Source organism: Panicum virgatum, chromosome 7N, assembly GCF_016808335.1.
Source record: "Panicum virgatum strain AP13 chromosome 7N, P.virgatum_v5, whole genome shotgun sequence".
Taxonomy (NCBI): Eukaryota; Viridiplantae; Streptophyta; class Magnoliopsida; order Poales; family Poaceae; genus Panicum; species Panicum virgatum.
In genome coordinates this window covers 44,146,477-44,158,602 of record NC_053151.1, presented here as the reverse complement: position 1 = coordinate 44,158,602, position 12,126 = coordinate 44,146,477, and the positions used below count along the sequence as shown (strand labels likewise).

General features: G+C 41.3%; 2 protein-coding genes and 1 long non-coding RNA gene across 4 annotated transcripts; all 3 read left to right on the top strand.

Annotated features, from left to right (window-relative positions):
• Positions 1 to 1,594: 1,594 nt before the first annotated feature.
• On the top strand, positions 1,595 to 2,303 carry LOC120683668. Its single transcript, XR_005678876.1, has 3 exons — positions 1,595 to 1,664; positions 2,004 to 2,061; positions 2,217 to 2,303. It is a non-coding gene; the product is annotated as an uncharacterized LOC120683668 (long non-coding RNA).
• A 4,324-nt stretch (positions 2,304 to 6,627) lies between these two features.
• On the top strand, positions 6,628 to 8,754 carry LOC120682732 (ubiquinol oxidase 1a, mitochondrial-like). Its single transcript, XM_039964731.1, has 4 exons — positions 6,628 to 7,049; positions 7,218 to 7,346; positions 7,797 to 8,285; positions 8,418 to 8,754. Exons 1-4 carry the CDS (start codon positions 6,744 to 6,746, stop codon positions 8,475 to 8,477), a joined length of 984 nt encoding a protein of 327 aa, XP_039820665.1. The 5' UTR covers positions 6,628 to 6,743; the 3' UTR covers positions 8,478 to 8,754.
• Positions 8,755 to 8,948: 194 nt separating this feature from the next.
• Positions 8,949 to 10,666, top strand: LOC120682733. 2 transcript variants are annotated; one of them, XM_039964734.1, is made up of 4 exons: positions 8,949 to 9,289; positions 9,363 to 9,404; positions 9,498 to 9,662; positions 10,037 to 10,666. In XM_039964734.1, the coding sequence occupies exons 1-4, from the start codon at positions 9,092 to 9,094 to the stop codon at positions 10,253 to 10,255; spliced, it is 624 nt and encodes a 207-aa protein (XP_039820668.1). In that variant the 5' UTR covers positions 8,949 to 9,091; the 3' UTR covers positions 10,256 to 10,666. The 2 variants fall into 2 exon arrangements, with proteins under 2 accessions (XP_039820668.1, XP_039820667.1); XM_039964733.1 differs by having other exon boundaries at positions 9,492 to 9,662.
• Positions 10,667 to 12,126: the final 1,460 nt, after the last annotated feature.

Below are 12,126 nucleotides of genomic sequence, written 5' to 3'. Positions count from 1 at the left end.
CCTGTCAACAGTACACTCTTTGGATGTTTGTTAACAGTATACTCTTTGGGTGAAGAGATGTGATACAGATAAGATAGATGAAAACAAAAAATATAATTGCACTCATTCTTTTGTTAGTACCTGACAATTGGCTACCACTACTTGTTTAGCAAACAAAATAGGTAACAGGCAAGCAAATAGAGTAACACATATAATTTGGCTTCAAAACCTGTGTGCTATATATGCACTTCTATTGAAATGCGTAGGTACATCTCGTTTCATAGATAAACAGAAGCCATATGCTGCATATTGTTCATATTGTTCACCGGAGCAGAGACCTTTGTTCAACTGAGAAGTAACACTATGCTTCTTCAACGTTCCCCTTTTTAAACAACCTTATGTAAACACACTTCTGTTTGGCCCCAATGTTTGTCATTTTTCATTGAATCTAGGCAGAATTGAGATTTAGTATGCCTTCTCTATCTTCTGACTAATTTTGGAATCCCATTTTAAATAGTTGCTAACTGTCTTCAGCAAAACAAATAACACAATCATCCATCTATATAATTTGCTCTTAAAAACGCGGGCTCTTACAGTTATCAAAGCCTTCAGTTCCTTTTTCTTGATATATTCACCTGTTCAAGCTTGTGCAGTTGGACAACCGTGAGCAACAGGAGAGGAAGAAGCTAAAAATTAAAGAATGATCAAAGGTAAGCCAGCCTTCCTCTGTGTGGTAGGACTACACTGCTAGCAGCAAGCAAACCAAATGGAAGGATATTTTGTTGTACACGACATGCCAATATGGATCATGCTTCTGCTTATAATTTTGGATACAACTTTGGCTAACTGATGCTTTTGCTTTTGGGATACATCTTTTGGTCGAAAAAACTGTTTTCGACATCGCAGAACATTTGTAGCCACCATAGAATAACGTAGATGATGAAATGACAGGTTATAAGATACCTACCTTTTGGGAACAAAGATTAAGTTCACTGCTTCAGCTGAGTAGTACTATTTTAGTTTATGTAACATCAAGGTTGTAAGCAGCATAGTATGATGATTTCAATGCCTCGGCTCAGACATACTTTATTAGTTTATAACAGCAAGAGATCTCAAAATCATCTGATAATAAAAAGCTAATGTACCCACACTTTAGTGTTATTTTTTGCATAGGTGATCCTCTAAATGGTGAAAAATTCATCAAAGTTGCTGAGGTTCAGGGAACCGAAATAAAGGTATGCTTCTCTTATATTTTCCATGTTGCGTTCATGCAAGCATAGTTCAACTACATTTAACCTTTTCAACTTTCCTCAAATTTAAAGAATGCAAAACACTTACTTTGTTATATATCAAACTTAGCTTTCCATACTCCTTTTATTTTATTACTTTTTTATATATCAAACTTAGCTTTCCATACTCCTTTTATTTTAGTGAGGGTGTGCCAACTTCATTCATATTTACTATGACTATGCAAATATAGAACTGTTGTCAGTCCAAAATGTTGCATTTAAACTTGTTTAATGTTCTTATGTTGCCATGTAAAAGAAGTGTCGTTTGTTTGAAAATTTTCTGTTGAGTATGATCTCATACAAAATATCATGGTTTTTTCTTCTGCAGCCATTTGTGGAGAGCTTATCTACATGCCCTAAGCATGGACTTCACAACCCACTTAAAGCTCCAGAGAGGTCTGTGTAGCTCTCTTGTATTTTGAACAATATTCACGGCTAACTTATTTTGACTCCCCCCCAAAAGAGCAAAATAACAAAAATTACTTAAGCCTGATCAACTTATCTACCCTCAAAGTCTCATTTAAATCACCATATCCGAAGTTGCTTGTTAGTCTTGACTTGGTCATTGAATTTTATTGTGTGCTATAGGTAATCTTGCCGTGATATCCTAGTTCTTTGACATGTGTTCCCACTGCCCAACGAAAATTGATGTGTTTTTCTTTTCACAGTCTTCAAGCTACAACTTATTCTTATCATAAATTTGTTTATGTTTTTTATTAAAAATCCAATATACAGGTACCTCATGTATGGAGATATATCTGCAAAAGCTGCACATATGCTGGGCCAACCTGCGGTATGCCATAATGATACTATATTATCTAACACTATTTTATCCTTACAAACATTTCGCAGATGATGCTACTATGCTTGAGAAGAGATACATCTAACATGTCTTTTTTGTTAGATATTGTTTTCCATGGCTCATTGTTGTCAATATACTCTTTGCAGGTTTCAGATTTCTTTGCAAAACTTATCCAGAGGGTATCTCCAAAGAGCTACCAACAAGCTCTTGCAGAAGTTCAAGTTTCTCAAAAGCACCATTGGTCGCTTAAATAATACATTCATAACAAAAAAGATTTTTTTTGTTACTTGAATTAGAGGTGCATTGAAAAATTCCAAACAATTAGGTAACTGTGAAATGAGTTACGCAGGAATTTATATGGACCAAGGAATAGCACAGAAAGTTCATTGACAGTTTTAGGTAGAAAGGTAAAGAAGAAAGGAGAGGCATATCCAAGGAACTTTGCAATCAAAAGGATAATGATGCCAGAGTTTTGGTTATGAATTCTGTACCTCGAGCTAAGTCGCAGAGCATAAGACAACGGAGAGTTCAATTTCGTACAAGTATTATCTTCAGAGCTAGCTACTAAGATGTTTGCTACCATTTCTATATACCGTTTATACTGAAGCTCCTGTGTCCCTGCTTTTTGATGCTCCCTGCTTTTTGATGCTATAATAGCATACGCAAACCATTGTGGCAGTATGTAGATATTTATTTATGGAAATGCATTTTATTAGTTTACATATCATGGAATCAAGATTTAGACGGTCAGTGTGGCCACATTGAAAGTTTCATGTCACCAATTTATACCAGCAGTTACAAAATACTACAGGTAACAACTATTTGAATCATAGTGTGCTTTTTGGTCTCTTAGAAACTAATATTATTTCAAATTTATCAGTAAATATATACCAGGCCTTTTCCTTGATTGTTTTCCGGTTTAGTCATATGATTATCAAGCATGCATGAAGCCACTATTAACTGTGAAAAAATAAAGTTGATACACCATAAATATTAACATTCATCCCTTTGATTTTGTACAGAATGTCATCAATGGATCAATTTTATGTGATTCAAAACTTCAAGAGCTCTTTGAATATATGAGCATTCCTTTGTCAGGACTGTCAGAAATGCTTGGTCACCACTTCATCAAGAAGAAATGGCAAATGCTCATTAACTGGTCAGAGAAATTCAGGCTTCTTCTTACCTAAGCTAACTATGCTCGTCCATTGTAATTTTTCTCATGTTGTTCGAATTTGAAGGCTGAACATAAGTGACATGTAAAAATTATCTGCTTTATCCCTGGTAATGTAGTAATACCTTATCTGTGTCAAATCTCTTTATCCAAAGAGTATACTGTTAACATACATCCAAAGAGTTTACTGTTAACATAAGCTGGTTACATATTTCATGAAATACTTTAATAGCTCAAGAGGACATACCATTTTTTAATTCTCCTTTTACTTAAATTAATAATTCTTAGGGGTTAGGATTGCTCAATTGGTGCTCTGCTTCTGACCCTGGAAATGAGCGACACAAGAACAAGCAACGATATGAAGACAAAACAAGTAAAAAAAGTTAACTTGCCACCTTGGAGTGTAAAATTTGTTCCAATTTATGCTGTAGGGTGAGGATATATATATATATATATATATATATATATATATATATATATATATATATATATATATAGCAATATAAGCAATATGGAAACTAATCAAAGTTCCGCAGCAGTCATTTTGAGTTTTCCTAATGATGTGCATCAATATGCTCACCTGGTTACTACTCCTTTGGTGCAAACTAACCAGCCTCAATGGTTGCAGATCTATTTCAGTCACTAGCTGCTAAAATGACACTTCCTTTCCTCATAACACCAGATCTTGATGATAAAAATGATTTGTAAGAATTAGTACTGTCTTAACTTCATAAAAGCATCCTCTGCATCCACAGTTTATGTCCTATATATGCACACCAGTCTAACCTGATGATGTGAATACATATATTGCATAATGTCTAAGCAGTTATGTCAGAAAAAATAATAGTTATGTAACCATATAGCGAGTCATTTACTAGCAATCTGCAATGGCAATTGTCCGTTTGTATTGTTGATCTAATCATTATATTACTCCTAAGTGACCCGAAACTAGTATGTCATATGTGGTTTCTAATTACTGATTATTTTACTTTGCTTGCTGGAAATTATCCATTCACAGGCCATTTTTTCTCTCCTCACTTTACAGAGAAACATTACTGTTGTCATATCGAATTTTGGAAAGAAAAAAACAAGAATTTTCTTTTTTATTAACATTTTAAAAAGAATATAATTAAAATGGAATTAACAATATAATTTTTATTACATGACTTTGCTACAAATTTATCATTTATAAATAGGAGTTCTACATAATTAGAGTTACCAAGGCTTCCAGTGTGTAATGGTCAAAATCTCGTATAGGTGCTACAAATTTTGATAAGCCCACAGAAATTTTTGTCAATAGGTGCTACACAATAATAGAAGGATAGGCCTCTTGTTTTCTCTTGTCCTCCATCGTTCTAATTTTAACATAAACTCACATTTGATCAGAGACAAATCATGAAATCTTGTTTCTGATAGAAATGTGCATTAGTTATGTCCGATCATATTTTGTTTTTTTTTGGATATATATTCCATTGGCTTTGAGTTTATTTCTTGATGCCTGAGCCATCATGCTGTAGGTCAGAAAGGAGCCAATTTTCCTGTGTTACATGATGTGTATGATTTGAGTTTTGTACAAATTGCACTTTAGTATTTAACAACTTTGTATCATAGAAAAATATCGTGATTGCAGGCATAAGATGTTAAATGCGAAAAACCATCCTCATGACACCCACATCTTTGTATGAAAACCATCCAAAGATTTGTCCTTTCATTATTTCCAGTTCTTCTTGAGTTTTTACATTACATTTACTTGCTGAATTCTTTGTGAGACCAACTGAAAAATGAAGCATGTGAAGTATTACAAGATGCAATTATTAGCTATTGCCTGTGCCTTTCCTCAATTGAGACATGTTGGCTAACCTCCTTGTCGTCGTTGAGAAGCGTCATCACGATGGAGTACACATTTGACATGAACGTAGATGCACGATGACCGAAAAGACCTCACACTGGGGAAAAAACATATAGTCGAAGACAACCTAATTTCAACACTGTCTGACCAGTACGTCACGAGCAAAATTATTAAATTTCTTTATTGTTTTTTTGTGAATATTAACCTTCATTATCGTATAAACTTCAAAAAGTTGCAGAGCAATCTTTTCAAAAAAAAAACAAGTTGCAGAGCAAGAATTGATTTGTTTTTAGCAGCTGGAAAAAGATACAATGAATAAACGCGCGCTGTGATAGATATTCTTGATACCAAGCTAGTACCAGCAAGTTAAGGGATCCACAAATCAGACCATTGTTTAGTTGAAACAAGATTACACCGTATAGCAGTAAGAGGAAGTAGTGATTTAACTACGAGTTGCAATTATGCTACTTTCTTTGCCACATGGAAACAGATCATTTGACTCAGACACGATTGCTTATTCACCCAATGGTTCGCGTGGGAGGATCTTACGGGGGGCTAGGGGGATCAAGCCCCCCTACCTCCTCAAGATACATGGATACCCCTCTAAGCCCCATCACTATTTTTGGGATGAAACAATGAAGAAAAAGAGAGGAGGAAGAGAAAGAGAAGGGGAGGAAGAAGAAGAGAGTTAATATGAGCCCCCTCTACTTGTTCAACCTAGATTCGCCACTGGCGAGCACAATGCCAGCAAAGATTAAATATGCAAGGTGCGGGAAGTTTCTGGTTTTTGCTCTTTTTTTTAAAAAAAATCCTGTTCGTCACGTTTCAATATATGCTGTTGCTAGTATAGTTTGGGTTACGGATCTTAAGCACAGCAATTTGCAGATAAAAAATCCTAAATATAGTAGGACATGGCGATCGAACTACTCGTAGTTGCCTCATTTGACTGACAGCCTGGTCTTGGATGGTTGGAGTCTTTCTTGGTCCACAAGACAAACAGCAGAACGGAAAGCATGTCCCGTTTTGCTTTGTTTTCTTTGCAGTAGGACAATACGGAGTACGTACTACCAGTTCGTACCATTCATACATGGAGATGGTGTGAATGGAATATTTCAACTGAAACACTAAGAATATTCCCATGGGTCACTTGATCAAGCATCTAATACTTCATACTTGGAAGAAAAATAAGACCACTTCTAGCATCATCAACAAGAAAAAAAAGAAAATGGAAAATGTTGAGAGCATCCATGTGTTTTGTGTCACAGGGAGATTTATCTGATGCGTGTACCAATTTCACATCACAAACAGATATAGGTTTCAGCGTGCAAACACGTGAACCTAAATCACAGGCTGTTTCCAACGGAAAAAAAAATCATCACGGGTAATTAATTGACGTCCAGCCTGATCGACTTGGAGAAGAAGAAAGGACCTCCTGAGTTTCTGGAAGCCCGGGGAAGCAAGGCACCTCCTCCGTCGCTGACGGGGCGGCCCCACATACCCTATATAAAAGTCCGCCCAAAATCCCCGCTCCATTTCCAATCTGCAACCAAGCAATCGCCGTCAACGCAAGCGCGCGGCCCAGGGCCCACCACGACTCGCGTCGCATCTGCTCCCAAAACTTCTGGCTCGCGTAACCGGTGATCGCCGGCGATGAGCTCCCGGATGGCCGGATCCATCCTCCTCCGCCACACCGGCACGCGCGTCTTCGCCGCGGCGGCCACGAGGCCCGCACTGCTCGCTGGCGCCGACGGCGTCCCGGCGGTTATGGGGCGATTCATGTCCACGTCGTCCTCCCCCGCCGCGGCCGCGGCAGCATCGCCGCAGAAGGCGAAGGAGGAGGCGGCCAAGGACGGAGGGGATAAGAAGGCCGTGGTGATAAACAGCTACTGGGGCATCGAACAGACGAACAAGCTGATGCGGGAGGACGGCACCGAGTGGAAGTGGACTTGCTTTAGGGTACGAGATCCGCGCTCCGGCTCGCTTTGATTGTTGTTCGGTTTGCTTGCCTCTTGCGATTCATCCCGGTGGTGAACGGATCGTCTCTAGATCGGTTCATGCAGCAGGCGTTGGTTAATGGTGATTAACTCGTTGCAGCGGCGTGATTAATCTGTCCTTCTGTTGCAGCCATGGGAGACGTATTCGGCGGACACGTCCATCGATCTGACCAGGCACCACGAGCCCAAGACGATGCTCGATAAGATCGCTTACTGGACCGTCAAGTCGCTGCGCTTCCCCACCGACGTCTTCTTCCAGGTTCGTGCACGTGGGCAGTTCATGGCCTTCGCTGTTCAATTGATCAGTTCGGTGTTTTCTACCTGCACTAGACTTTACTAGCTACATGGCGTGGCATATGGTTTTAGTATCAATGGCGTCTTGATATTTTTGTTCTGCCAATCCTGCTTTCTGGGAAGTCGAAAGTTGTATTTGCAACGTGGACCAAATCGTGTATTTTAGCACAAACATTTTGTGGATTTAATTATATTCTAAGCGATTGACAAGGACATCAGCAAAACAGAGCTATGAACATTTGCTAATATAGGATTTCTATTTTTATTAGCAACCATCTCTTTAATTTGGCTTAAAGAAGAATATGATCCATTCGTATGTGCCAATAATCTGAGTACTCTCAAAGCTCGATCGTTATGGCACTGTGCTGTAAATTTGTAAGCTGAGACGTTGACGAATTATGTGAATTGTCTGCAGAGGCGGTATGGCTGCCGGGCCATGATGCTGGAGACCGTGGCAGCGGTGCCGGGGATGGTGGGCGGCATGCTGCTCCACCTGCGTTCTCTCCGCCGCTTCGAGCAGAGCGGCGGCTGGATCCGCGCGCTGATGGAGGAGGCCGAGAACGAGCGCATGCACCTCATGACCTTCATGGAGGTGGCCAAGCCGAGATGGTACGAGCGCGCGCTGGTGATCGCCGTCCAGGGCGTCTTCTTCAACGCCTACTTCCTGGGCTACCTCCTCTCCCCCAAGTTCGCGCACCGCGTCGTCGGCTACCTCGAGGAGGAGGCCATCCACTCGTACACCGAGTACCTCAAGGACCTGGAAGCCGGCAAGATCGACAACGTCCCCGCCCCGGCCATCGCCATCGACTACTGGCGCCTCCCCGCCAACGCCACGCTCAAGGACGTCGTCACCGTGGTGCGCGCCGACGAGGCTCACCACCGTGACGTCAACCACTTCGCCTCGGTACGAACTAAAATACTTCCAGATTCTATTTGGAGATCAACACCACTGTTTCATGTCATTTGGTCACAGATGTTTATTCGGGTTTATGGATTGGTTCTGATGTCTGATTCCGTCTTTGCTTGTGGCATGCAGGACATCCATTGCCAGGGCATGCAGCTGAAGGAGTCCCCTGCGCCCATCGGATACCACTGAGGCTAATTGCGCTCTGCTGAATTTTGCATCGCTAATAAGAAAATGAGTGTTTTGTTTTTATGGGAAAGCATGCTTATGAGTTGAGTATTACTACTACAATATTTTCGAACCATTTCTTTGAAAGTGAAACCTATTTTATGTACGCCACACACTCGTCTTTGTCGGAACAAGCTAATCTACATCGCTATGTACATATCTGAAGCGTGACAGGTGTTTTTCTGGCGTTTTCACCTGAAGTTCCTCTGTTCTTCATGTTAACTGAATTGTGATCTCTGTTCGGGAATGTACAATTTCTGCATCAGAAACTAGCTGGGCTTCCTCCGTTCTTCATGTCATCTGAATTTTTATCTGTGATGTAGAACAGTAGAATGCACAATTTCTGCACCAGACACACAGCGTATCTTGGTTTGCCGATCTTTAAGTGTGCTATTTGATTGCGTTTTCTGTTGCTTATACTTTGGATGGCTTGGTAATGGAGCTTGATTGCCGCCGTTTGTCTCTGTCCCAAATGGCAGCTAGCTAGTTACCAGGGGGTCTCACCGTGCAGGGCACCATCGCACCAGAACCCTTCGCCCAATCTGCCGTGCTTCCCTCGTTCTTCACCGCCCGCCGCCATGTCTACCCTTCACCTGCAGCACCCGGCAGTCACACTCCGCCCGAGCGCCCTACGCTCCCGCGTCATCTCGCCATCCGAACCTGCAAAACTTCCACGCCGCCGCTTCCCTCGACCAACCTCACTCCTCGGCGCGGAGAGAGGATTCGCCGGCTCCCCGCGCGCGTCCGCCAGCGAAAACCCGCGCCCCGACCAGCAGGTGCTAACCCGACCGCATCCCCCGCACTTCGAACCCGCAGGGGCGCTGAGCTAACTCTGCGCTTGATTTGCAGGGCGAGCCCGGGCCGAAGGGTGGATTCTGGACCAAATGGATGGTGAGCTCATGGTTGCTGTGGTTGCATGATGGGGATTTTGATTTGTTTTGTGGGGGTTCCGATGTGATTCTGAATGCGCGCGCGCAGGTGCAGAGCGCGGAGGCGAGGGCCAGAGTGGCCAAGCTCGGTCTGGCCGCCGTGCTGGCCTACGGGCTGTTCGACGCCGTCACCTACACCACCTTCTTCGTGCTCGCGTTCCTCGGCTACGAGAAGAGCACCGGCAAGAACCCCGCGGCCAATCTCAAGGCTCTGCTCGGTGTATGTTCTCTGTGCCTTTCCTCTGTTGTTAGCTCATGTAGTATATTTCTGCTAGGTACTGCGATCCTCCTTTCGATCTCCATTGCTAGTGCCAAATTAGATGGAGAAGTTCACGGTTGGCAACCGCGACCAACTGAAATCAAATGTACCCTGGATTTAAGTTGTAACAGAACACAATTCTGACATTGTTTGCTAACAGAAGACTTGCCAAAATTGGGCTCATGTGATGTGTTTTGACAAAATGGCACTCATTTTCTTTCTGTAGACATTCAATTTTTTCTAGTTGTCATTAGCCATGGTACTATCTGCATATTTGCCCAATGCAAAAGCGTTAGTGTCCTAAGACTGATCTTCATCTGCTTTCTGTTTATCAGATTGTTATCCTAATGTGGACTGGTAACAATGTTACAAGACCATTCCGAGTCGCTGGTGCCGCTGCTTTGGCCCCGGTGATTGACAAGGGCTTGAAGGGTATTCAGGAGAAGCTTAACCTTCCAACCCAGATGTATGCCTTTGCACTTGTGGTTGGATCCGTGGCCACGGTATGCTTCACGGTCGTTGGTATCTTGGTCCTCTCAAAGTGGGGAAAGTAAAGAGTTGCCTCTCGTGCATATCCACAGTTTTGTTTTGTCTCAATCTTCTGTTTCCACGCTCTTTTCAACGGATGCGAGTTTTGTACACATTAGTATGACAGTGACATGATGTACTAATTCAGTTATTCAAGGATAATTTCTTTCTCACTTAGATAAATAATTAAAATAAATTGAGTTTTGATTTTTTTCCTTTTTGTTTCATGGGTTGTAACTTGTAACACTTGGAGAGTTGGAGTCTCAATATTTCTGGTACATAGGATAGGAGTCAGGACCTTTAGGGTTTATTTCAATGTTGTAAATGCTGTATACAATTTTGTCCAGGCAACAAGAGAGATGTTTGGATAATCTTACAGCATAACAATTGAGATGTCTTGGTGACTTCATTAATGCTATCATCCCAAAATATTGTCAGATGGGTTACTCAGTATTACATAGGCTGCAGCTAGTTGATGGTTATGGAAAAGGTTTCAGTAATAAACAGATCCAACGGAGGAAGATTGAAGTACATATGGCTGGCATTCTTAACACCATGGGGCAACAGGCCAAGAACTCAACACTTTAATTCTTCAAATTTTTAGCTTTGGTAAGTGTATATTCTTTGATCGTGAAAATAGGATATATTTGGTGCACATCAAGTTACTAAATGTGGAAGTTTGTAGAATGTGAGTTGAGGTCGGTTCAGACAGACCGAACTCACCTCCCCCTCTCTTTTATTAGCATTTATGCATTTGGGTCCTTACAAAGTTTTCTAATAGCGCACACACACATACACACATACCAACACTCCCCCTCAAGATGGGTGATGAATGTCTATCATCCCCATCTTGCTACATGCTAATAAACACGCCTTAACACCTAAACCTTTCGTTAAACAATCAGCTACTTGTTCATTAGAGGTTACAAAAACTAGCTTAAGTGTCCCATCATCTAGTCGTTCTTTAATAAAGAAGCGGTCGATCTCCACATGCTTAGTTCGATCATGCTGAACAGGATTGTTAGCAATATTAATTGCTAACTTGTTATCACACCGAAGCTTCAGAGTACCTTTCATAAGCTTTAATTCTAATAATAAATTCTTTTCCCACAACAATTCACTAAGGCATACCGACATAGCTCTGAATTCTGCTTCTGCAGTTGAGCGGGATACCACTGATTGTTTTTTGCTTCTCCATGATACTAGATTTCCACCAACAAAAACACAGTAACCCGAGGTAGATCTCCTGTCATCTAGACAACTTGCCCAGTCTGCATCACAGTAGCCTTCCACATCTAAATGACCATTTCTTTTGAACCACAGTCCCTTCCCTGGAAACCTCTTCAAATATCTCAAAATTCTATAGACTGCATCTAAATGTCCACTCCTTGGATCATGCATATACCTACTCACAATACTTACTGCAAAAGTTATATCCGGCCTTGTGTGACATAAATAAATTAACCGTCCCACAAGCCTTTGATATCTTTCTTTGTCAACAGGATCTCCATTTCGTGCACATATTTTATGATTTTGCTCAATAGGACTAAAGGCTGGACGACATCCAAGCATACCTGTCTCATGTAGTAGATCTAATACATACTGGCGCTGTGAGAGGACAATTCCCTTAGGAGATCTTGCTATCTCAATGCCCAGGAAATACCGTAGTTGGCCTAGGTCTTTAACTTCAAATTCCTTGCTTAAATTCTTCTTCAGTTGGGAGATATTCAAAGGATCATTCCCTGTGATGATCATGTCATCCACATACACTGCCAGAATAGTGACACGGCCTCCAAAATGATAATAAAACACAGTGTGATCACTATTGCACTGTTTATATCCCATATTACACATAGCCCGTCGTAATCGATCAAACCAAGCTCTTGGTGATTGCTTT